Source organism: Bufo bufo, chromosome 5 (genome assembly GCF_905171765.1).
Source record: "Bufo bufo chromosome 5, aBufBuf1.1, whole genome shotgun sequence".
NCBI lineage: Eukaryota > Metazoa > Chordata > Amphibia > Anura > Bufonidae > Bufo > Bufo bufo.
In genome coordinates, this window is record NC_053393.1 from 401,691,145 (window position 1) to 401,718,815 (window position 27,671).

The window sequence follows — 27,671 nt, forward strand, 5'->3', positions numbered from 1 at the left end:
AACTGTATATATATACAGGTGAAACTCGAAAAATTAGAATATCGTGCAAAGTTCATTTATTTCAATAATACAACTTAAAAGGTGAAACTAATATATGAGATAGACTCATTACATTCAAGCCTTTATTTGTTATAATTTGGATGAATATGGCTTATAGCTTATGAAACCCCAAAGTCTCAATTTTGAGGTACTCTTTGCTCAGGGGGTATGGATTAATTAGCTGACTAGAGTGTGACACTTTGATCCTAGAATATTAAACCTTTTCACAAAATTCGAATTTTAAGCTGCATTAATGCAATTCCTTTTCATTTGCATTGCTGAAATAAATGGACTTTTGCACAATATTAAAATTTTTCGAGTTTCACCTGTACATATATATAGCAAGAGTAGGAAGTGCTTATGAATATACACTCACCTAAAGAATTATTAGGAACACCATACTAATACGGTGTTGGACCCCCTTTTGCCTTCAGAACTGCCTTAATTCTATGTGGCATTGATTCAAGAAGGTGCTAATAGCATTCTTTAGAAATGTTGGCCCATATTGATAGGATAGCATCTTGCAGTTGATGGAGATTTGAGGGATGCACATCCAGGGCACGAAGCTCCCGTTCCACCACATCCCAAAGATGCTCTATTGGGTTGAGATCTGGTGACTGTGGGGGCCATTTTAGTACAGTGAACCCATTGTCATGTTCAAGAAACCAATTTGAAATGATTCGAGCTTTGTGACATGGTGCATTATCCTGCTGGAAGTAGCCATCAGAGGATGGGTACATGGTGGTCATGAAGGGATGGACATGGTCAGAAACAATGCTCGGTAGCCCGTGGCATTTAAACGATGCCCAATTGGCACTAAGGGGCCTAAAGTGTGCCCAGAAAACATCCCCCACACCATTACACCACCACCACCAGCCTGCACAGTGGTAACAAGGCATGATGGATACATGTTCTCATTTTGTTAACGCCAAATTCGGACTCTACCATTTGAATGTCTCAACAGAAATCGAGACTCATCAGACCAGGCAACATTTTTCCAGTCTTCAACAGTCCAATTTTGGTGAGCTCGTGCAAATTGTAGCCTCTTTTTCCTATTTGTAGTGGAGATGAGTGGTACCCGGTGGGGTCTTCTGCTGTTGTAGCCCATCCGCCTCAAGGTTGTGCGTGTTATGGCTTCACAAATGCTTTGCTGCATACCTCGGTTGTAACGAGTGGTTATTTCAGTCAACGTTGCTCTTCTATCAGCTTGAATCAGTCGGCCCATTCTCCTCTGACCTCTAGCATCCACAAGGCACTTTCGCCCACAGGACTGCCGCATACTGGATGTTTTTCCTTTTTCACACCATTCTTTGTAAACCCTAGAAATGGTTGTGCGTGAAAATCCCAGTAACTGAGCAGATTGTGAAATACTCAGACCGGCCCGTCTGGCACCAACAACCATGCCACGCTCAAAATTGCTTAAATCACCTTTCTTTCCCATTCTGACATTCAGTTTGGAGTTCAGGAGATTGTCTTGACCAGGACCACACCCCTAAATGCATTGAAGCAACTGCCATGTGATTGGTTGACTAGATAATTGCATTAATGAGAAATAGAACAGGTGTTCCTAATAATTCTTTAGGTGAGTGTATATACAAACTGATTCAGACATCACTGCAGACAAGAGATCATCATGGGGTCACGAATGCAGCAGTCACTTTCAGTCTGTGGTAGTTTCTATCCTAGGAAGGGGCAATAGTCTCTGAGCATTTAGGAGACTGATTGCTTTGGGGTAAAAGCTGTTCTTCAGCCTAGTGGTGCGGGCATGAAGGGCTCTAAGACGCCTACCGGAGGGTAAGAGAGTGAAAAGGCTGTAGTCAGGGTGAGTTGGATCCCTGTAGATAATCTTTGCCCTGTTTCTGCCATGTCCTCCAGTGATGGTAACATAGTACTAGTGATTCTTCCAGCCATTCTGATGATATGCTTGAGGGTCTTCTTGTCCTCAGAACAGTAGCCAGAGTACCTCACTGTAATGCAGTATGTGATAACAGATTCTATGGTGCACCTGTAAAAATTGACTAGCAACTGTTTTGGGAGTTGTGCTTTCTTCAGACTCCTCAGAAAATGAAGCCTCTGAAGGCCTTTTTTGGTAATTTCTGTTGTGTTTTTTTTTTTATCCATGACAGGTCCTGACTAAAATGAACTCCCAAAAATCTGAAACTTTGAACTATCTCCACGTTTCCACCATTAATGCTAATGGGATGGTGTCCCTTTAATTTCTTCCTCCTAAAATCCAGAATCAGCTCCTTTGTTTTCTTGGTATTGAGTATGAGGTTGTTGTTCTTACTCCATCTCTCTAGGTTCTCAACCTCTTTCCTATAGGCTGTTTCATCATTATTGGAGATTAGGCCTATCACGGTCATGTCATCTGCAAATTTTATAATGGTATTGGTATTGTGAATAGGTTTGCAGTCATTTGTGAAGAGGAAGTAAAGGAGAGGGCTCAACACACAGCCTTGCAGTACCCCAGTGTTTAGTGTTAAGGATGAAGAGAAGTGCTTGTCCATGCGTACGATTTGTGATCTTTTTGTAAGAAAATCTAGTATCCAGTTGCACAGGTGTGAGCTGAAACCCAAGTTGTGAAGTTTCCTTGGCAACTTGTTGGGAGGGATGGTGTTAAAGGCTGAGCTGTAATCAATGAACAGCATCCGCACATAGCTGTCTCTGTGTTCCAGGTGTGACAGTGCGGTGTGATGGGCAAGTGAAACAGCATCCTCAGTTGACCTATGTGCTCTGTAAGCAAACTGGTATTAGTCCATGGAGGTGCAGATCTTGCTCTTCATGTGCCTGAGGACAAGTTGTTCAAAGCACTTCATAACAATAGGAGTGAGAGCCACCGGGCGATAATCACTTAAGGTCTACACCCCTGCCTGTTTTGGAATTGGGACAATTGTGGAGGACTTCATGCAAGTGGGGACAATGGCCTGCTCTAGTGAGCTGTTACATATACTGGTAAACACTGTTTTCAGATGATTAGCACAGTTTTTTAGGACCTCTCCAGGAACTTCATCAGCGCCAGCTGCTTTGTAGGGATTATTGTGGCTTAAGGCCCATTCTACCTCATGTGCTCTCAGCATCAGGGAACATGATGGAGCCTCTTGCTGGGCTAATTTGATGACAGGCAGCTCATTGTCTTTGTCAAATCGTGCAAAAAAAAATCACCTGATCAGAAGGATGCCACGGGGAGTCAGACACTACAGATCTGATAATGATGACCTATTCCCTAAGCTTAGGTCATAAATATCAAAATTTTGGAATAACCCTTTAACCTGAATGGGGGTGTGCTGAAATACCAGACAATTGTTGCACAATTTCTGTGAAAATACTCTAATTTTGAAAAAGCTATTTGATATTAACCACCTCAGCCCCCATAGCTTAAACACCCTGAAAGACCAGGCCACTTTTTACACTTCTGACCTACACTACTTTCACCGTTTATTGCTCGGTCATGCAACTTACCACCCAAATGAATTTTACCTCCTTTTCTTCTCACTAATAGAGCTTTCATTTGGTGGTATTTCATTGCTGCTGACATTTTTACTTTTTTTGTTATTAATCGAAATTTAACGATTTTTTGGTAAAAAAATGACATTTTTCACTTTCAGTTGTAAAATTTTGCAAAAAAAAACGACATCCATATAAATTTTTTTCTCTAAATTTATTGTTCTACATGTCTTTGATTAAAAAAAAATGTTTGGGTAAAAAAAAAATGGTTTGGGTAAAAGTTATAGCGTTTACAAACTATGGTACAAAAATGTGAATTTCCGCTTTTTGAAGCAGCTCTGACTTTCTGAGCACCTGTCATGTTTCCTGAGGTTCTACAATGGCCAGACAGTACAAACACCCCACAAATGATACCATTTCGGTAAGTAGACACCCTAAGGTATTCGCTTGTGACAAAAAATAAAAACTTCCATGAACTCACTATGCCATCACGAAATACCTTGGGGTGTCTTCTTTCTAAAATGGGGTCACTTGTGGGGTAGTTATACTGCCCTGGCATTCTAGGGGCCCAAATGTGTGGTAAGAAGTTTGAAATCAAAATGTGTAAAAAATGACCGGTGAAATCCGAAAGGTGCTCTTTGGAATATGGGCCCCTTTGCCCACTTAGGCTGCAAAAAAGTGTCACACATCTGGTATCTCCGTATTCAGGAGAAGTTGGGGAATGTGTTTTGGGGTGTCATTTTACATATACCCATGCTGGGTGAGATAAATATCTTGGTCAAATGACAACTTTGTATAAAAAAATGGGAAAAGTTGTCTTTTGCCAAGATATTTCTCTCACCCAGCATGGGTATATGTAAAATGACACCCCAAAACACATTCCCCAACTTCTCCTGAGTACGGAGATACCACATGTGTGACACTTTTTTGCAGCCTAGGTGGGCAAAGGGGCCCATATTCCAAAGAGCACCTTTCGGATTTCACCGGTCATTTTTTACACATTTTGATTTCAAACTTCTTACCACACATTTGGGCCCCTAGAATGCCAGGGCAGTATAACTACCCCACAAGTGACCCCATTTTAGAAAGAAGACACCCCAAGGTATTTCGTGATGGCATAGTGAGTTCATGGAAGTTTTTATTTTTTGTCACAAGTTAGTGGAATATGAGACTTTGTAAGGGAAAAAAGAAAAAAAAAAAATCATCATTTTCCGCTAACTTGTGACAAAAAATATAAAATTCTAGGAACTCGCCATGCCCCTCACGGAATACCTTGGGGTGTCTTCTTTCCAAAATGGGGTCACTTGTGGGGTAGTTATACTGCCCTGGCATTTTCCAGGGGCACTAATGTGTGGTAAGTATTTAAATGACCTGTGAAATCCTAAAGGTGCTCTTTGGAATGTGGGCCCCTTTGCCCACCTAGGCTGCAAAAAAGTGTCACACATGTGGTATCGCCGTATTCAGGAGAAGTTGGGGAATGTGTTTTGGGGTGTCATTTTACATATACCCATGCTGGGTGAGAGAAATATCTCTGCAAAAGACAACTTTTCCCATTTTTTTATACAAAGTTGGCATTTGACCAAGATATTTATCTCACCCAGCATGGGTATATGTAAAATGACACCCCAAAACACATTGCCCAACTTCTCCTGAGAACGGCGATACCACATGTGTGACACTTTTTTGCAGCCTAGATGCGCAAAGGGGCCCACATTCCTTTTATGAGGGCATTTTTAGACATTTGGATCCCAGACTTCTTCTCACGCTTTAGGGCCCCTAGAATGCCAGGGCAGTATAAATACCCCACATGTGACCCCATTTTGGAAAGAAGACACCCCAAGGTATTCAATGAGGGGCATGGCGAGTTCATAGAATTTTTTTTTTTTTGGCACAAGTTAGCAGAAATTGATATTTTTTTTTTTCTCACAAAGTCTCCCTTTCCGCTAACTTGGGATAAATATTTCAGTCTTTCATGGACTCAATATGCCCCTCACGGAATACCTTGGGGTGTCTTCTTTCCGAAATGGGGTCACATGTGGGGTATTTATACTGCCCTGGCATTCTAGGGGCCCTAAAGCGTGAGAAGAAGTCTGGAATATAAATGTCTAAAAAATTTTACGCATTTGGATTCCGTGAGGGGTATGGTGAGTTCATGTGAGATTTTATTTTTTGACACAAGTTAGTGGAATATGAGACTTTGTAAGAAAAAATAAAATAATTTCCGCTAACTTGGGCCAAAAAAATTTCTGAATGGAGCCTTACAGGGGGGTGATCAATGACAGGGGGGTGATCAATGACAGGGGGGTGATCAGGGAGTCTATATGGGGTGATCACCCCCCTGTCATTGATCACCCCCCTATAAGGCTCCATTCAGACGTCCGTATGCGTTTTGCGGATCCGATCCATCTATCAGTGGATCCGTAAAAATCATGCGGACGTCTGAATGGAGCTTTACAGGGGTGTGATCAATGACAGGGGGGTAATCAATGACAGGGGGTTGATCAGGGAGTCTATATGGGGTGATCACCACAGTCATTGATCACGCCCCTGTAAGGCTCCATTCAGACGTCCGTATGCGTTTTGCGGATCCGATCCATCTATCAGTGGATCCGTAAAAATCATGCGGACGTCTGAATGGAGCTTTACAGGGGTGTGATCAATGACAGGGGGGTGATCAGGGAGTCTATATGGGGTGATCACCACAGTCATTGATCACGCCCCTGTAAGGCTCCATTCAGACGTCCGTATGCGTTTTGCGGATCCGATCCATCTATCAGTGGATCCGTAAAAATCATGCGGACGTCTGAATGGAGCTTTACAGGGGTGTGATCAATGACAGGGGGGTAATCAATGACAGGGGGTGATCAGGGAGTCTATATGAGGCGATCAGGGGTGATCAGGGGCTAATAAGGGGTTAATAAGTGACGGGGGGGGTGTAGTGTAGTGTGGTGCTTGGTGCTACATATTGATGAGCTATCTGTGTCCTCTGGTGGTCGATCCAAACAAAAGGGACCACCAGAGGACCAGGTAGCAGGTATATTAGACGCTGTTATCAAAACAGCGTCTAATATACCTGTTAGGGGTTAAAAAAATCACATCTCCAGCCTGCCAGCGAACGATCGCCGCTGGCAGGCTGGAGATCCACTCTCTTACCTTCCGTTCCTGTGAGTACGCGCGCCTGTGTGCGCGCGTTCACAGGAAATCTCGCGTCCCGCGAGAGGACGCGCCGGCGCGTCCAGGCGGAATCAACCAACCACCTCCAGGACGCGTCGCTGCGTACGGTGGTCCGGAGGTGGATAAAGGGGTTTTCCAAGATACTTTAATTGATGACTTATCCTCTGCTCTGATCTGATCATGGGGGTCCCCTCAATCACCTTTTTAAGAAGGAACTGGCAGTAGCACTGCGGCCTTCTCGCAGCTTAACCTAGGTAATGTGATGTCATGTTCATTGGTCACTTGGCCAAAGGTGCAGCTCAGCCCCATAGAAGTGAATAGCGCTGAGCATCGCTGCTACAGTATACAATGTACAGCACTGTGCTGGGTGTCAGCCCCCCTCCAATTGGTTACTGATGACCCATCTAGAATATAGATTGGTATAAAAGTCTCGGAAAAGCCCTTTGATTCCAGTGATATTATTTCCAGACAACCCAGTTGATATTTATTAAATTCAAAAAGGTTCTTTGTGAGAACTTATTTTCATCTTGCATGTTCTCCCTTCATCTCTTTGATCAGCTTCTAGCTTGGGGAGAATTGTTATGCAGTTGATTATTTTTCTGGAGTTTCTTAGCATGGAAATAATGCATTACAATGTATCCAACAGAATCAGTGATCCAAATGGATCACTGGTTCTCCAAAACGGAGAGTAAAGTTGGTTGTGGCACTTCAATCAGACAGGAGAACTATATCTACAAGGAGGTAGGTATAGGGGATTGCCAGGCGGCATAGACAGAAATCATAGGGCTCCATAGCAAAAACTAGTATGGGCCCTACCCCAGAATTAATATTTGGATAATATATTCCCTTTAAGGCATGTACCTGTAAATATATTGTACAGGACAGGATAGTATCTTCAAGGGTTTCTTCACAGTTCTAATTTCAACCTAAAAAAGTACTATTTGAATACATATCGAATAAATTCAAACATTTGCACATTGCAGAATATGCCCTCACCCTCAAAATAACTGATCGCAAGATGTGATTGCCATCTACATTTTCTGACAACCATTACAATTCTAACAATTTCATCATGTATCTCTTTGCAGGCAAAAATGAAACCTGAAGCATTAGTGCAAGCAAGCGGAACTTACAGACTCCCTTTTCCCTTGGGATTTGCTATGAGAACGAGAGCGCGAGATATTGCTGAAGAAGGAATCTTTCTTCCCAGCTGACAGAGGAGGAGAATCTGTGTGGTCACAGCCTCCAGGCAAACTCTCGATGCTGGGAGATGAACTGACATTCTTGGAGCTTTGGCCTAGAATAAAGCACACAGAGAAAAAACATTTTAGAATCAAATTTTGCTAGAATTGTTTTAGCTCAGCATATGTACTGCTTTCAGGGAAATGTAATATGAATACTTAAGAAGATAAGGATAAAGTCAGCAGAGAAGGAACAATGACAAACTACATAAATCTATAGTACAGTCCAGATCAAAAGTTTAAGACCACTTGAAAAATGTCAAAAAATCTTATTTAGCATGGCTGGATCTTAACAAGGTTCCAAGTAGAGCTTCAACATGCAACAAGAAGAAATGGGAGTGAGACAAAACATTTTTTGAGCATTTAATTTAATGAAAACAACGAATAAACTGAAACAGGCTGTTTTTCAGCTGATCAAAAGTTTAGGACCACACCTCCAAAAAAAAACTAAACCCCCCAAAACAGAAATCCAACTTCCAAACATGAACTCAGTAATGAGTAGCTCCGCCGTTATCTTTTATCACTTCCAAAATTTGTTTCGGCATGCTTGATGCAAGCGTTTGCATGAGGTGAGTGGGAACATTTCTCCAAGTGGTGAAGACGGCCGCACGAAGGCCATCTACTGTCTGGAACTGTTGTCCATTTTTGTAAACTTCCCTTGCCATCCATCCCTAAAGGTTCTCAATTGGATTTGGATCAGGGGAACAGGCAGGATGGGCCAAAAGAGTGATGTTATTCTCCTGGAAGAAGTCCCTTGTCCTGCGGGCATTGTGTACTGTAGCGTTGTCCTGTTGAAAAACCACACAGACGAGGGCCCTCAGTCATGAGGAATGCCCATGTTTGGTGCTCTCTTGCAAAGTCCAAACGAGCAGTTCGGTGGCGTTCAAGGAGACGAGGTCTTTGAAGACGTTTTTTGTTTTTGAAGCCCTTCAGTCTCAGATGCCGTCTGATGGTTATGGGGCTGCAGTCAGCACCAGTAAGGCCCTTAATTTGGGTCGAGGATCGTCCAGTGTCTTGACGGACAGCCAATTGGATCCTCCAGCTCAGTGTTGAGGACATGTTTTTGGGTCTTCCACTTGACTTTTTTGTTCCATAACCCTCAGGATCATTTAAGAAATTCCAAATGACTGTCTTACTGCGTCCCACCTCAGCAGCGATGGAGCGCTGTGAGAGACCCTGCTTACGCAGTTCAACAACCCGACCACGTTCAAAAAGGGAGAGTTTTTTTGCCTTTGCCATCACAACGTGTGACTACCTGACAGAAAATGACAATGAATCCACATCTTTGCACAGATTTGGCCTTTTAAAGGCATGTGGTCCTAAAATTTTGATCAGCTAAAAAACAGCCTGTTTCAGTTTATTCGTTGTTTTCTTTAAATTGAATGCTCAAAAAATGTTTTGTCTCACTCCCATTTCTTCTTGTTGCATGTTGAAGCTCTACTTGGAACCTTGTTAGGATCCAGCCATGCTAAATATGATTTTTTGCCATTTTTCAAGTGGTCTTAAACTTTTGATCCGGACTGTATATGTGAATACAAAAAAACCTTGTAATATACTATATCTTAGTATGGGAAGCAGTTGGAGGTTTGTCTTTCCCTGCCTGCAGGCTTTCTGTAAATGTGACCACGTCTTTAGACCAAACAAACCATAGACAGTAATAGAATAAAGAGAAGACAAGGAGGTGGGGGATGCAGCTGCAGTTTCCTTCAGTTTCTAAGTTTTTTTGAGAGTGAGACTGCATTTGGTATGAAGGAAGGAAGAGCAGAAGTGGGGTAATGCACATACTTAAGAAAAAGAGGATAAAGCCAGCAGAAAAAAAGAATTGGCAAAATGCTAAACATGTAATTAGGATCATATATTAAAGTCTACATATTGCTATTATTTTTGGCATAAATCAGTAGTTCATAAAAATACATTAAACTTTGTAATATTATCTTATGAAAGAAGCATCATCGAGCACCCTGCAGCTTGCCTATCCTGGCTTTCAGGCTCTCTTTACATGTTCAGAAACCTCCTCAGCCAAAACAAATCTACAGTAATGCAGTAAATAGACGACGGGGAAGATGGAGATACAGTTGCAGTTTCTTTTGCTTTTTCTGCTTCTGTCGTAGAAGCGAAGGGACATTGGACTAGCTTAGATTGTGGAGTTCACCTTTAGCATCTCACTAGGAGGAGCTTGTTCACTCATCAAGAAGGGATGGAGAAAATATACATTTTGTAAAGGCATGCAGATGGAAAGAAAGATCCCAAAAAATCAGGTTAGACACACAAATTTACAAACCGGATTCAAAAAAAGTTGGGACACTATACAAATCGTGAATAAAAACTGAATGCAATGATGTGGAGATGCCAACTTCTAATATTTTATTCAAAATAGAACATAAATCACGGAACAAAAGTTTAAACTGAGAAAATGTACCATTTTAAGGGAAAAATATGTTGAATCAGAATTTCATGGTGTCAACAAATCCCCAAAAAGTTGGGACAAGTCCATTTTCACCACTGTGTGGCATCTCCCCTTCTTCTTACAACACTCAACAGACGTCTGGGGACCGAGGAGACCAGTTTCTCAAGTTTAGAAATAGGAATGCTCTCCCATTCTTGTCTAATACAGGCCTCTAACTGTTCAATCGTCTTGGGCCTTCTTTGTTGCACCTTCCTCTTTATGATGCGCCAAATGTTCTCTATAGGTGAAAGATCTGGACTGCAGACTGGCCATTTCAGTACCCGGATCCTTCTCCTACGCAGCCATGATGTTGTGATTGATGCAGAATGTGGTCTGGCATTATCTTGTTGAAAAATGCAGGGTCTTCCCTGAAAGAGATGATGTCTGGATGGGAGCATATGTTGTTCTAGAACCTGAATATATTTTTCTACATTGATGGTGCCTTTCCAGACATGCAAGCTGCCCATGCCACACGCACTCATGCAACCCCATACCATCAGAGATGCAGGCTTCTGAACTGAGCGTTGATAACATCTTGGGTTGTCCTTGTCCTCTTTGGTCCGGATGACATGGCGTCCCAGATTTCCAAAAAGAACTTCGAATCGTGACTCGTCTGACCACAGAACAGTCTTCCATTTTGCCACACTGCATTTTAAATGATCCCTGGCCCAGTGAAAACGCCTGAGCTTGTGGATCTTGCTTAGAAATGGCTTCTTCTTTGCACTGTAGAGTTTCAGCTGGCAACGGCGGATGGCACGGTGGATTGTGTTCACTGACAATGGTTTCTGGAAGTATTCCTGAGCCCATTCTGTGATTTCCTTTACAGTAGCATTCCTGTTTGTGGTGCAGTGTTGTTTAAGGGCCCAGGGATCATGGGCATCCAGTATGGTTTTACGGCCTTGACCCTTACGCACAGAGATTGTTCCAGATTCTCAGAATCTTCGGATGATGTTATGCACAGTTGATGATGATAGATGCAAAGTCTTTGCAATTTTTCGCTGGGTAACACCTTTCTGATATTGCTCCACTATCTTTCTGCGCAACATTGTGGGAATTGGTGATCCTCTACCCATCTTGGCTTCTGAGAGACACTGCCACTCTGAGAAGCTCTTTTTATACCCAATTATGTTGCCAATTGACCTAATTAGTGTTAATTGGTCTTCCAGCTCTTCGTTATGCTCAAATTAATTTTTCCAGCCTCTTATTGCTACTTGTCTCAACTTTTTTGGGATTTGTTGACACCGTGAAATTTTGAATCAATGTATTTTTCCTTTAAAATTATACATTTACTCGGATTAAACGTTTGATCTGTCATCTACGTTCTATTACAAATAAAATATTGACATTTGCCATCTCCAAATAATTGCATTCAGTTTTTATTCACAATTTGTTTAGTGTCCCAACTTTTTTGGAATCCGGTTTGTACTTCTAATTACCTGTTCGCCTCCATATTTTTTAAGCAGAAGCTGTATAATGGAGCATCACAGTTGTACATGGAATGTGTAGAGGTCCATACATGCATTGTTGTTTAGAATAGTAATATCCTAGAGCAGTGACTTCAAAACCCTATATTTTGTTTTAAAAGGGTTGTCTCACTTCAGCAAATTTATCATGTAGCCAAAGTTAAAACAAGGCACTTACTAATTTATTGTGATTGTCCATATTGCCTTTCTTTGCTGGCCTGACTAATTTTTCCATCACAATATACACTGCTGGTATCCATGGTTACGACCACTCTGCAATCCAGCAGCGGTGGCCATGCTTGCACACTATAGGAAAGGCTCACAGGAGGCTCCGGTGCCTTTTCAAACAGCTGATCAGTCAGAGTCCCGGGTGTTGGACCCCCACTGATCAGATACTGATGACCTATACAGAGGTTAGGTCATCAGTATTAAAGTCTTGGAAATCCTCCTAAGCATAGTAGATTTCATGGGGGGCACAGGGATGTTATTTTTTGTTATGTCCTAATTCTCAATGACGGTTCCACAATATTTAAGATGGAAAAAACTCCCAATCTTTTTCTATTTCACATTTAACCACCTCCGGACCGCCTAACGCAGGATCGCGTTCCGGAGGTGGCAGCGCTGCGCAGAGTCACGCATATACGCGTCATCTCGCGAGACGCGAGATTTCGCTCAAAGCCGGCCCGCGCATGCGCATCGCGGGCCGGCAAAAGTTAAAGAAGAAGTTCGTCACCAGCCTGCCAGCAACGATCATTGGCTGGCAGGCTGGCGATTTTAAAAAAAATCCAATCACAAGCCATATAACAGATCATATTAGTAAATATGATCTGTTATATGGCTTCTCTGCTGGTCCTTTTCGTCGGTTGGATCCAGCAGAGAAGCAGACTGAACTGTGAGTAGCACCAAACACTTCACTGTAGCCCCTGATCACCCCCCTGCACCCCAATTAACCCTTTGATCGCCCCTGTCAATCACTAGTGAAAGACAAAAAGTGATCAGTGTAAACTGTCACTTTTTTTTTCCACTAGTATTGGCTGTTAGGTTTTAGGGATAGTTTAGGCCCCTTGGTTAGGTAGTTAGCGTCAGTTAGCGCCCACCCCACCGCAGTCACTTTTATTCGCTGATTAGCGTATCGCTAATCAGCATTTGTACTTTTATAGTATCTGTAAGTGATCAAAACTGATCACGGTCAGATCTATAATAGTATTAGTGTCACCTTAGCTCGCCCTCCACTCAAAACGCAGTGTTTGCCCGATCAGGCCTGATCGGTCGCCCACACGTGCGTTCACCCACGCCCCCCCCACCGCAGTGACAAAAAAATATATTTTTCTGATCACTGCACATTCACTTTACACGCACTGCGGCGATAAAAAAATCAGTTTTGATATTTTTTATCAACCGCAGCGGCCTCCGGTACTTCGCTAGCCTCCCCTTTGTAAGACAGGTTTGCTTTTTTTCTTGGGTAGTCTCAGGGAATACCCCTAAATTTAGTAGTCCAAAATGTCAAACAGGGGGTATTCTTCTGAAGAGGCCTACAGGATTCTGACCCAGTCGGATGAGGAGTGGGAACCCTCATCTGACGAATCTAGCGGGTCAGAATATGAACCTGTGGAAAGCAGTGGCTCTCTGACCCAAAGTTCGGACGAGGAGGTGGAGGTCCCTGGCAGCACCAGGCGTACCCGGCCCCATGTCGCTAGACCACAGGTTGCGCAGGATCCGCTTCAAGAGCAGCAGAGTGGGGCTGTCGCTGCCGGATCACGTGGTGAGGCATACACCAGCAGCGCAGCCCTTCCTGGACCTAGTACCAGCACTGCCGTACAACATGGTGAAGTAGCGAGCACCAGAAGGGCAGTTGAAGCTGGTACGGTGGCACGTGCAATAGTTACCCCGTCGCAGCCACCGCACAGACAGGCCCGTAAACCCCCTAGAGTCCCTGAGGTGCTGGCAAATCCTGATTGGCAGTCACCAACTTCAGCCGCACCAGTAGTTCCCCCTTTCACCGCCCAGTCTGGAGTTCGGGTTGAGACGGCTCAAATCGGTTCGGCCCTGGGATTTTTTGAGCTGTTCTTGACTGCGGAGCTCTTGGACTTAGTCGTGGCAGAGACAAACCGGTATGCCACACAATTTATAACCGCAAACCCGGGAAGCTATTATGCCCAGCCTTTCCGGTGGAAACCAGTCCAAGTTTCCGAACTTAAAATTTTTCTGGGCCTTCTCCTCAACATGGGCCTGACAAAAAAGCATGAATTGCGGTCATATTGGTCAACGCACCCGATTCATCACATGCCCATGTTCTCTGCTGCTATGTCCAGGACACGATTTGAGACCATCCTGCGCTTTCTGCATTTTAGCGACAACACCACCTCCCGTCCCAGAGGCCACCCTGCTTTTGACCGGCTCCACAAAATTCGGCCCCTCATAGACCATTTCAACCAGAAATTTGCAGATTTGTATACCCCTGAGCAAAACATCTGCGTAGACGAGTCCCTAATACATTTTACCGGGCGCCTTGGCTTCAAACAATACATCCCAAGCAAGCGTGCCCGGTATGGGGTCAAATTGTATAAGCTCTGTGAAAGGGCCACAGGCTATACCCACAAATTTCGGATCTATGAGGGAAAAGATCAGACCCTGGAGCCGGTCGGTTGCCCTGACTACCTGGGGAGCAGTGGGAAGACAGTCTGGGACTTGGTGTCACCCTTATTCGGCAAGGGGTACCATCTTTATGTGGACAATTTCTACACAAGTGTGGCCCTCTTTAGGCATTTGTTTCTAGAACGGATTTGCGCCTGTGGCACCGCGCGAACTAGTCGCGTGGGCTTCCCCCAACGGCTTGTAACCACCCGTCTTGCAAGGGGGGAGAGGGCTGCCTTGTGTAACGAAGAACTGCTCGCGGTGAAATGGAGAGACAAGCGTGACGTTTACATGCTCTCCTCCATTCACGCAGACACGACAATCCAAATTGAGCGAGCAACCCGTGTCATTGAAAAGCCCCTCTGTGTCCACGATTATAATGCGCTCATGGGAGGGGTGGACTTCAATGACCAGATGTTGTCTCCGTATTTAGTTTCCCGCAGAACCAGATGCTGGTATAAGAAGGTGTCTGTATATTTAATTCAATTGGCGCTGTACAATAGTTTTGTTCTCTACAGTAAGGCTGGGAGAACACGATCTTTCCTCAAATTCCAGGAAGAGATCATCGAGAACCTCCTTTACCCAGGAGGTTCCGTGGCCCCATCCACCAGTGTAGTTAGCCGTCTACACGAGCGACATTTCCCCAGTGTCGTTCCTGGTACCTCAACCCAACCGTCACCCCGAAAAAGATGTCGTGTCTGTAGCAGGAGTGGAATAAGGCGTGACACCCGCTATTTCTGTCCTGACTGTGCTGACCACCCTGCCCTATGCTATGGAGAGTGTTTCCGGAAGTACCACACACAGGTACACCTAGCATAGGGATTGCATCTCACAGGACAGGCACACAGGGCTATTAGGGCCCTTTTACTCTCAGCTGCTGCAAACCTCTCCTTTCACCTGGGATAAAGTGCATAACGTACTTTGCCACATCTTTGGGCGATTTGCGCTTTGCACATTGTCCCATGGGGAAGGAGAGGTTTGTTCTATAAAGGTAAAAAAAACTAAAACAAAAAAAAAAATTACCGGTAAGTAAAAAAAGTTAAAAAAGTTTAAAAAAAGTTAATATGTTCTGTTCTAAAGTTAATAAAGTTATTGCTTTGCGGCCTGGTTTTTTCTTTTTTGTTTTGTTTTTTTTACCTTTCAGGTGGACCAACCGATCGACTAGCTGCAGCACTGATGTGCATTCTGACAGAAGCATTGCGCTGCTGTCAGATTACACGCAAGTCGGTGTATGCGGCGCTGCAAGACGAGATTTCTCCTCTGCAGTAAAAGATACGTTTGCCGAGGCATATGAGCTGAGGAGGTGGCGGTGTTCATATACTTTGGCAAACACTTTGTATATATAAAAAAAAAAATCCCGGCAATGATTTATTCATCCACATCGATTGATGTGAATGGAGAAATCGGGTTTGCCAGGGCATACGAGCTAAGTGGGTATGGATGTTGGGCGGAGCTCCTATGTCCTGGCAGACGCCTTTCCCCTCCTTTTTTTTTTTTGGCAGAGATTTTTTCATCCACATTGATCGATGTGAATGAAGAAATCTGTGCCGTTCGATTTTTTCTTTCAGCCCAGAGGCTGAACGAAAAAAAAAAATCTCATTACCCGTATGCTCAATATAACGAGAATAGCAGAAACTCCTAATGCTGGGCATACATGTAATGATTGTGGAGACCCTCAAATGCCAGGGCAGTACAAACACCCCACAAATAACACCATTTTGGAAAGAAGACACCCCAAGGTATTCGCTGAGGGGCATATTGAGTCCATGAAAGATTGAAATTTTTGTCCCAAGTTAGCGGAAAGGGAGACTTTGTGAGAACAAAATCCAAAAAAATCAATTTCCGCTAACTTGTGGCAAATTTTTTTTTCTTCTATGAACTCGCTATGCCCCTCATTGAATACCTTGGGGTGTCTTCTTTCCAAAATGGGGTCACATGTGGGGTATTTATACTGCCCTGGCATTTTAGGGGCCCCAAAGCGTGAGAAGAAGTCTGGTATCCAAATGTCTAAAAATGCCCTCCTAAAAGGAATTTGGGCACCTTTGCCCACCTAGGCTGCAAAAAAGTGTCACACATCTGGTATCTCTGTATTCAGGAGAAGTTGAGGAATGTGTTTTGGGGTGTCTTTTTACATATACCCATGCTGGGTGAGATAAATATCTTGGTCAAATGCCAACTTTGTATAAAAAAATGGGAAAAGTTGTCTTTTGCCAAGATATTTCTCTCACCCAGCATGGGTATATGTAAAATGACACCCCAAAACACATTCCCCACCTTCTCCTGAGTACGGAGATACCACATGTGTGACACTTTTTTGCAGCCTAGGTGGGCAAAGGGGCCCACATTCCAAAGAGCACCTTTCGGATTTCACAGGTCATTTACCTACTTACCACACATTAGGGCCCCTGGAAAATGCCAGGGCAGTATAACTACCCCACAAGTGACCCCATTTTGGAAAGAAGACACCCCAAGGTATTCCGTGAGGGGCATGGCAAGTTCCTAGAATTTTTTATTTTTTGTCACAAGTTAGTGGAAAATGATGATTTTTTTTTTTTTTTTTTCATACAAAGTCTTATATTCCACTAACTTGTGACAAAAAAATAAAAACTTCCATGAACTCACTATGCCCATCAGCGAATACCTTGGGGTCTCTTCTTTCCAAAATGGGGTCACTTGTGGGGTAGTTATACTGCCCTGGCATTCTAGGGGCCCAAATGTGTGGTAAGGAGTTTGAAATCAAATTCTGTAAAAAATGACGAGTGAAATCCGAAAGGTGCTCTTTGGAATATGGGCCCCTTTGCCCACCTAGGCTGCAAAAAAGTGTCACACATCTGGTATCTCTGTACTCAGGAGAAGATGGGGAATGTGTTTTGGGGTGTCATTTTACATATACCCATGCTGGGTGAGAGAAATATCTTGGCAAAAGACAACTTTTCCCATTTTTTTATACAAAGTTGGCATTTGACCAAGATATTTATCTCACTCAGCATGGGTATATGTAAAAAGACACCCCAAAACACATTCCTCAACTTCTACTGAATACAGAGATACCAGATGTGTGACACTTTTTTGCAGCCTAGGTGGGCAAAGGGGCCCATATTCCAAAGAGCACCTTTCGGATTTCACAGGTCATTTTTTACAGAATTTGATTTCAAACTCCTTACCACACATTTGGGCCCCTAGAATGCCAGGGCAGTATAACTACCCCACAAGTGACCCCATTTTGGAAAGAAGAGACCCCAAGGTATTTCGTGATGGGCATAGTGAGTTCATAGAACTTTTTATTTTTTGTCACAAGTTAGTGGAATATGAGACTTTGTAAGAAAAAAAAAAAAAAATCATCATTTTCCGCTAACTTGTGACAAAAAATAAAAAGTTCTATGAACTCACTATGCCCATCAGCGAATACCTTAGGGTGTGTACTTTCTGAAATGGGGTCATTTGTGGGGTGTTTGTACTGTCTGGGCATTGTAGAACCTCAGGAAACATGACAGGTGCTCAGAAAGTCAGAGCTGCTTCAAAAAGCGGAAATTCACATTTTTGTACCATAGTTTGTAAACGCTATAACTTTTAGCCAAACCATTTTTTTTTTACCCAAACATTTTTTTTTTATCAAAGACATGTAGAACATTAAATTTAGAGCTAAATTTATATATGGATGTCGTTTTTTCTGCACAATTTGACAACTGAAAATGAAAAATGTCATTTTTTTGCAAAAAAATCATTAAATTTCGATTAATAACAAAAAAAGTAAAAATGTCAGCAGCAATGAAATACCACCAAATGAAAGCTCTATTAGTGAGAAGAAAAGGAGGTAAAATTCATTTGGGTGGTAAGTTGCATGACCGAGCAATAAACGGTGAAAGTAGTGTAGGTCAGAAGTGTAAAAAGTGGCCTGGTCTTTCAGGGTGTTTAAGCACTGGGGGCTGAGGTGGTTAATAGAGATCAAACACAAAGCCACGTTTGCACAGTGACAAATGAAGCCTCCATGAATCATGGGTGTAATGCTGCCCGGGATAGAGATTTACAGGAAGCTCAAAAATGACAAAGCAGAGTCTTTTGCGATTATGCCAGCACATTGTGTCCTCTCCATTGTAATGAAGGACTCGCTCTGCTGATTCTGCATTTCACAGTAAAGCACTACAGACCGGCAATTCAGCCGCTAAATGGGAATGTGATAAACAAGCTCGCAATTCCCTAATATAATGTTATTAACTGATTCGTTACCATTAACAACAGACGTTTTCCCATAAAACCTTCGTTTCTAGGGAAAGAAATTCTTCCATATCCATCAGCAGACAATTTTATGACAGTCTGTTGTCCCTATCCACACACTAGGAATGGTTGCAAACAGCACGAAAGCTGTTCTCTGGGAACCATTTCCCGTGCGACATGCAAGTTATTACCAGCGTACTCTAGCAGCTTAAAGAGGGAACTAACCCTAGTCAATAATCGTAAATAGGGATGAGGAAATTTCTTGAAATACGGATCAGGTCTGATTCTAAAGAACTGGTTGGAAGATTTAATTCACTAAACCAAAATTAGAAGTGCTCAAACTGGTCTGAAAATGTATGTATGACATTCTGAGATCTCTTAGGACATGTCTTTCTCTCTTTTAAAAAAAAAATGTATAAATGTTTTTCTCTCTCCCTTTCTCTTTCAATTCAATAATCTCTGCAGGGAAAATATAACCTGTGGTTGATGCAGCAAAACAAGTTTATTGTATACTGTATTAACTGTAGAAAATTTGCAACAGGTTATTGGGAAGAAAAGGAACAATTGCTCAATCTCTGCAACCAAAATATACCCTGCTGTTTTCACAGTAAAATACTTTGAGGGTCATTTATGATGTTGAAATACGCAATCTGCAACTTCTTCCCGCTCAAGCCACATCTAAAAAAGTGGGCATGGGCGTGTTTCAGGTGTAGAAAAAGTTTTAACGATAAGACAGCTAGGAAGCGGTCTTACATTTAGAACTGGCGGAGGATCTGCTGAAGTTATGAAGAGGCCTGCGCCTCATCATAACTTTGACGGATCCACCGCCAGCTTAGGGGTTTATTCAGACCGGCGTCTAAAACGCTGGTCTTAATAAATGTGTCCCTTTATTTGTACACGTATTAACTGTAGAAAATTAGCAACAGGTTTTTTGAAGAAAAAAAAAATTGCAATAGCACGACCTCTGCAGGAAAAATATACACAACCCGTGCTTCTGGAAAACATGCTTTTTGTACGCTTATTAAGTGGAGAATTGGACAACCTCTGCAACCAAAATATACTCTGTTGGTGAAGCAGTATAATATGCTTATTTGTACACTTATCAGGGTTGAAACTAGAGATGACTGGACCTCATAGCAAATTTTTGAACAAGGTTCCCCCAGACCAACTACTTCCCTGTAACCCCCTCCTACCATGCAGCCTCTGCTCCTGTGGCTAGTCAAGATCGCGCACACTAGCCATACAGCCTCCTGTCCACTAGGTCATAAAGCTAAAAAAAATCATAATAATAACTAGCAGAGTTGGATTTTTCATGATTCTGGGGTCTCGATAACAGGCGAGTCGCGCTGCGATCCCAATAATTTCAGTGACTGCACTGTTACTCTGCAATCCTTGGTCGTGTGACATTTGTTGTTCCCAAGATCGTCTTGTATCACCAGCCTAACACACAGGAACACTGCACCAAACAGAACTGTATTGTGCACTGTCATACCGTATATCAATATTGTAGTCTACGGATCACTAACCTTCAGCACTCCATCTGCTGTGAAACTTCAATTTCCAGAGGAAATTGATATGTTATGGAGGCAACAAAATGATAAGTTGAGGGACACAAGAATGTAGAGGAATTGGGGGGAAGTGGGATGTTACCAGCAGTTCTATGTAACACCACAGTTAACACAGTGATAACTCTCTGAGAGCAGCTAGTAGATGTCACCTGCAGTCCTATGTAATACCACCGATAACAATAATAACTCTGAGTACAGATAATATAGTAGATGGTACCTGCAGTCCTATGCAACACTACAGATAACACAGTGATAATTCTCTGAGTACAGATAATATAGTATATGCTACACGAAGTCCTATGTAATACCACAGATACTACAGTGATCTCTCTGAGAGCAGATAACAAATGTCATCTGCAGTCCTATGTAACACCACAGACAACAATGTGATAACTCTGTGAGTACAGATAATGTAGACAGTCTGATCTGACTGACACGCTCACACGTCTGTCCTCAGAGGCTCCGACTCAGCCTCCTAAATCTCAGACTGCACACTCTGCTGTGACTACACAGGATGACTTGTGCCTGCCCTGTGCTCTCCAGTCTCCTATTCCAGTCCGACAGTCCTAAACTATTTCCTGGGCAGGGGCACTGGTAACATAATAGCTCTGTCTAGCATCATGACGAGCTTTACCAGTCCAGATCCTTACTAGTGCAGCGTGGACACAGAAGTCAGCTCTGTATACCAATGTCACAGTACTAGGGACCAGCAGGTTGCGCACCATGAAAGTTAATTAGTCCTCCTCCTGCATCCCTGACCTAAAGGACCCGGTACCCTACTAGTGTGGGACCTCTAGCCCAGTGCTTGAAATATCATCAGGCAGTAGATTTAGTTTTTTTTTTTATATATTAAGTGGGCTGATAGCTGGCTCCTGCACATTAAAGAAAGAGCACTAATGTGCAGTGCAACACAGTCTGTAATTGAATAGCTCAAACTCTGTAAGACACAGAATAAACTAACTCCTATCCCTTGTGCTAAAACCTTTCTATCAAGTAAAGAAATCTACCTAACAAAATATATCTTTCCAGTCTCTAACACTGTCCCTGTAGGACCATAGACTGGGTCTCATAGGACAGACACGTCCTATCACATCAGAGGCTGACCTCAGAATGATATTTCTGCTTGGGAACTTATCGTACCTAGTGCCTATGCCTAATAGACATTTCAATATCGTGTCTCCTGATTGGCTGTGAGGCTGACTGCAAGGGCCAAACCTGCTGGGTCATGTAATCCTCTATCTTTATCTTCCCTGCACTTCCTTTACTAGTGTACTTAATTTGACACATAACATGGCAGGAGCCGATTTGCGTGATGTCTCCAAATCGAATCTCTAAAACTTTGGCTTTGTTTAGAAGCAGAATTTTTGTGAAATTGCTAATAAACTTGAGTATTTTAGAATTGATTCTCTCATCTCTAATTCAGAGTACTTACCTGGATTCTAGCTTCTCTGCTTTTACCCCCTTTGCCGTCATATCCACCCCCCATTCTCGATATCACAGCCTCAATAGTTCTGTCATCAAATACATGAATGCTCTACTAGTTGCTTGAGTCTTCACTCAAGAGGTAGTGATAGAGTTCAATCACTGCAGATGGCATCAGAGTGGCTAGCTCAACTCTGACGCTGTCTGCAGTTAGTACATTGTTCAGAATGGTGAGAGGTTAAATATGGTAAGTTTATATTTAGAACTGAATTTCATGTATTCTAAATAGAGCTAGAATATTTTTATGGGGATGGAGCTCTGGTTTTCTGATACAGAGCTCAAAATCTCCTGGTTTCCTTCATAAAGACATAGAGTAACATAATCTAATTCTGTCTGCCTGAAGCCACCACTAGAGGGAGCTCACTGCATAAGGATTTATAAAGCTCCCAAAGAACATCCTAAAAATCATAAACAGTGAGCTACCTTATGGTTTAGTAAAGATGCAATTTATGCTATACATGAATCATTTGCCATTTACGTTGCATCTTGCCACTTTTCAAAAGTGGCATGAAAATTGGGCCATGTCTCCAGCAGACTGACAGAATTACTATCACACTTGCAACTGGAGCAAATTTTACGGCTCATAGCAGGCATAGATTTCAATTACTGATGTAAGGACGGCAAATGTTTTAAATCTATTAAGAGGTGTGCGCGTCTTAATAAATGTGAAACATTTTAATCCAACGAATTATGGATCAAAACTGGTGCATGAAAGGCCAGTCTTAATATGTCTCGCTCAATGAATTCTCAAATTGAAAACTGCTCAGAGGGGATTTCCAGGTACTATGAACACCCCATTTAGATGCACCCTGAGGTAATTTGCACATAACAGCAAAAATGATAAAATAATTAATATAAAGAAATGAGAAGGGGGCGTAAACTTGGTGCAACCAATTAACCATTTATCAGGAAATCGCAATAAAACAACAAAAAAAAAACTTACAATAATTCTGCAAATAGTTTAACGTTACTGAGTTCAAAAACACAAACATGTAACTATCCAAAAATGTATAAAAAAAGTAGGGATATCTGCTTATGTCATTAGCATGTTAAATTATTATGTAACATTGACTTAGTAGCCACAATTTATCCATGTTACCGTAGTATATACTGTGAGATATGTAATTCGCCCATTTTGCTTCCCATCAAGCACAGCAAAGAAGTAGTGTAAAATACATTTTCTTAAGCAACACTGCCACAGTGTGGACAAAAGTCATAATGACAGATTTAGTTTAACTCATGAAACCCTCATAACTATATTACTTAAAAAAGTGTGTTACTGTGTTAGCCAGTAGAAAACAGGCTTATTGCTCTCATTAAGAGAAACAGAATACTAACCTTGCAGGTCTGATACCTTTTAATGGACAACTTATGTCTCTTTCTCAGGCTCAATACCACAGTCTGAAGAAACAGTAAAAACAAGAAACGGGGCATTTGAAAGACAACAGACTGTCAAAAAGAGCTTGAGAATGCGTCCTCAAAGGGGTTTCCTGGGATTTTAATATTGATGCCATGTCCTCTGGATAGGTCATCAATATCAGATCAGCTGGTTGAAGAGAAAGACACGCTCCGTGAGAGCACAGCCTTCCCTTCATTGTTTCCCCGTTCTCTGTCAAAATTGCAGCGGTGAGCATGTGTGATTACAAGCCGTCCCATTCATTTCAATGGGATGGCTCATTCCTATTCAAGTGTATAGGATAAGTAGATAAGCAGCGTGAAGGTTTTATGGTCTCTAGATTGATATCTCAGAGACCTGGTGCCCCCATTATGTCTGGAGCAGATTCTTTAGATCTTGTAGTGTGCCATAATAAATCCTTGGGACAAATGTAGTCCAGTTATCAATGTGTCAAATAGTGTCAGAAATCTGTATTCCCAAATTCCAATGGCTCTTTGGGATTTGAAATTGCCTTTTAATATGACCACTACTCTTACTGTATGTTCTTCATTGTGTCTTGGGCTACAAAAATGCTTAGCCACTGGAAAATGTACCTTCTTTTTTAATTGTGCGGCGGTGGTACCTCATCCTTGCTTTCAGTTTCTGTCCTCTTTCTCCAACATAGAGACATGACATTTTCAGGTACACAACACTGGGTGTAGAACATGTGAATGTCGCAGGGATCTTATAGTCCTGCTGTGTGTTGGGGATCCAGATCTTGTCTGTCATCATTAGATGGGAACAGGTTTTGCATCTCCTTACATTTCATGGATAAGTCCCTTTTTGTGTGGTACATGGCCATAAACTCCTGATTAGAACAGTTTTCAGATTTGGAGGTTGTCGGTAACAAGGCAAGAGTGGGTCTGAGAAAATTATTTTCATCTGGTCATCCTAATTTTTTAGCACTTTTCCTAAGCACCTCTGGTTGTGGGTTCTAGGTCACAACCAGAGATATACAGTGGTTCTTTTCTTTTTCTTTTTTCTTGTATTGGAGAAGTTGACTTCTGGGCATCCTGGTGGCTCTTGTGATTTGATCTTCAATTGAAGCAAGATGATGATTTAAAAATGCCCTTTTCAGATGGTGTAAATACTCTGTCTGATGGGCTGGAACGTATTTCATTATACCTGATTGCCTGACTGTAGATGAAGAACTTTTTAATGTGTTTGAAATGGTCCCATTTCAGGTCAATAGGGTTTCGATACAGGGATGTCTGTATTGAGCTGTTTTGAAGTTTTATGGTGGTATTAAGAAAGCTGATTTTTGTATTTGAATAGCTAAAGAGGTTGTCCCACCAAAAATATTCTACATTTTTCAAACCAGCACCTGGATCTGAATACTTTAATAACTGCATTTAATTAAAAATTTAGTATAACCACTGAGTTATTCACTGAATTCTATCTGTATAGGGCTAAAAGATATCATAACTGCAAGACTCTGACTTAGCTTCTCTTAGGCCTCATGCACACGGTCGTTGGGCGGCCGTGGCCATACTGCGGCCCGCAAACGGCGGGTCGGCAATCTACGGCCGCTGGCCGTGTGCACCCCCCATCATAATTCCGGAGATGCGGAACGGAGTCACGGAACGGAAGACCGGAAGCACTGCGGAGTGCTTCCGTGGTGTTACTTTCTGTTGTTCCGCACCGCAAACAAATATGAAATGTCATATTTGTTTGCGGTGCGGACAGGCCACGGACCCATTCAAGTTGAATGGGTCCGGCCCGCTGCACGGATGTTGCCCGTGCATTGGGGACCGCAACTGCGGTCCCCAATACACAGAATGGCTGCACAATGGCCGTGTGCATGAGGCCTTAATGACAGCAATAAATCTGTACTATGTTATTATATTATCTTAGATAAGATCACCAGGTTTATGAGGCTTTATATTATAAGTATAATTAATGGTAAAGTAAAAGGAAGAGAGAAAAAAATCTGTAATATAAAAATGACTGATTTCTATATTCAATAAGGTCAATTATTTTAGTTGCTGTATTTTTCACCTTATAAGACGCGCCTGTCCATAAGACGCACCTAGGTTTTAGAGGAGGACAATAAGAAAAACATATTTTTCATTAGAACTCAGATCAAACCATAAGTAAATGCAGACAAAAGACCAAAAGCGGCCCACATGCCAAGACTTCACCAGTAGTACATCAATAAGTATTGTGGCTAAATTGGGGGTCCTGCTACAAAATATCCTAGTACAAGCTCCTAAGCAAAGAACAAGACTTAAATAAATAACAGAGCTCAAAAAGTACATGTAAAAGGTATGGAATTTTATTCATCACAAAATATAAAAGACAAATGTCACATTAAAAGGAAAGGTGGCAGAGAGAAACACACCATCATGGCAGTACACAGACTAAGAATAGGAGTATATAACAAAGTCTTATATAGAAAATTTGTACAGATATGTCCCCTATATAGTGCAGCAATAACAAGTGTCAAATACCCTTGGTGACAGTCAGCACCGGTTAAATGAGAAATAAAATTAATGTAGTACCAGGGAAGGGAGCGAAATCACATACATTCCCTTACATGGAAAAACTAGAAATTGCTGCATGGTGATTTCACTCCCTGGTACTACATTAATTTTATTTCTCATTTAACCGGTGCTGACTGTCACCATGGGTATTTGACACTTGTTATTGCTGCACTATATAGGGGACATATCTGTACAAATTTTCTATATAAGACTTTGTTATATACTCCTATTCTTAGTCTGTGTACTGCCATGATGGTGTGTTTCTCTCTGCCACCTTTCCTTTTAATGTGACATTTGTCTTTTATATTTAGTGATTAATAAAATACCATACCTTTTACATGTACTTTTTGAGCTCAGATCAAACCAGCAGTCAGAACCCCAATGTTAATCAGACCTTAGCTCACATCCCCAATAAGACCCCCGACGTTAATAAGACCCTCAATCAGACCTCAGATCAGATCCCCAATGTTAATAAGACCCGAATAAGACCTCAGATCAGACCTACAATCAGACCTCAGCTCTAATGTGAATAAGACCCCCATGCCTCTCATCAAACCCCAGCCTCAGAGCAAATAAAATAAAATAAAAAACTTACCTCTCCTGCTCCGGACGCCTCGGGCTCCCAGGATCCAGCTCTTTCTTCTTCTTCATGCCGCGGCTGTGACCCAATACTCACAGCGTGAGGTCACAGAGCGTCACCACGCTGTGCGCAGTCAAAGCACAACTGACGGCAGAGGACCAGGAAGCAGTGAGTACAATGCCTTCACTGCTTCCTAGTCCTCCGGTACTAATAATGGAAGCGTTCATTAGTATTCGCCTGATAAGGAAGGGGTAGAGTGCATCTTATGGGGCGAAAAATACGGCACTTATTTCTGATTACTGATAGCACCAACATATTCCACAGTGCAGTACATGCACTAGGAGCGAATGTCAGAGGCAGTCACTTAACCTACATATGTTGACATTTGATTGCAATTTGGTTAGGACACCACCAAGTAACCTTCATTAAAGGCAATCTGTCACCTCCTCATACTGCCCTCCCTGAGGTAGTGACAGGCCTGTAGATTCCACTGCTGCCTCTCTTACGGTATGTGTGTACATAGCGTAGTTAAGAAATTTACCTTTTTACGAAATGCAGCACTGGAATTCCGTTCAGGGAGCCGTTCTGGTTGATACCATTCTATGTTAATGTAAATACAGAGAACGGTGTCAGACATGGGCAGGGGTGGGCAGAGCTATTCCCGCCAGTTTTAAAGCACAGTGTTTTTAAAATGGCATTGTGAATTTTTTTTGTCACAAATAGCGTTTCTATGCCGTCCTCGCCACTTTCTGAAAAGGGGGTAGCGGACCCAGCACATGTACATTATCTTCATTTACACCAGTTTTTAATTACTCAGTGGCTATACAAGTTTTTTTAATGGCATTAAATTACAAAAGTATTCAGATCCAGGTATTGGTTTGAAAAATGTAAAATATTTTTGTGGGCTTGTGGGACAATTCCTTTAAGCAATATTTTGTCAATGGACCTTGGCTCCAAACCCCCTCTCTTCCCCAGAGAAGCAGACATGATAAGCAACAAAGCATTCATATCAATGGCAGCTTGCTAAAAATGTTGTGCCAGGTTTTCAGCAACAGAAATTGTCCAAGTGGTACACTCATCAGAGTAGACCAGACCGCTGCTATCCAGTGCAAGGTGAGAAGGTGGGGTAGCTCTGAACTCCTCTTGATCCTAACATAGAGCCCTGGTATTTTTTTTGTAACCTTCACTAGAGGGAGCTCAGTGATTGGAGATTTTACAGCTTCCATTGAGCTCAGTGCTAGCTGTATACATTCACAAGCACTGAACTCCACCTAGTGGTGGCTACAAGCAGACAGTTTTATCAAGTACTGTGAGGAAGGTGAAGTAAGGGGGAATAGTTCTGTATATGAGAGACTTATCAACGTAAGTCACTTGTGTAAATACATTGAAAAGTATGGTTTGCAGACTAAGTGTCATATTTATGAAGCACCCTTTCCACTTTTCATTCCCCCTTCTTTTCATGGGATA

At 42.3% G+C, this 27,671-nt stretch overlaps 1 protein-coding gene across 1 annotated transcript in view; it reads right to left on the bottom strand.

Moving 5' to 3' along the window:
- Nucleotides 1-27,671, bottom strand: part of TBC1D5 (TBC1 domain family member 5) — a 651,704-nt gene that overhangs the window by 68,396 nt on the left and 555,637 nt on the right. The window contains exon 19 of the mRNA XM_040432915.1: nucleotides 7,791-7,954. Within this exon, the coding sequence (XP_040288849.1) occupies nucleotides 7,791-7,954 (164 nt within the window). The remainder of the gene's footprint in view (nucleotides 1-7,790; nucleotides 7,955-27,671) is intronic.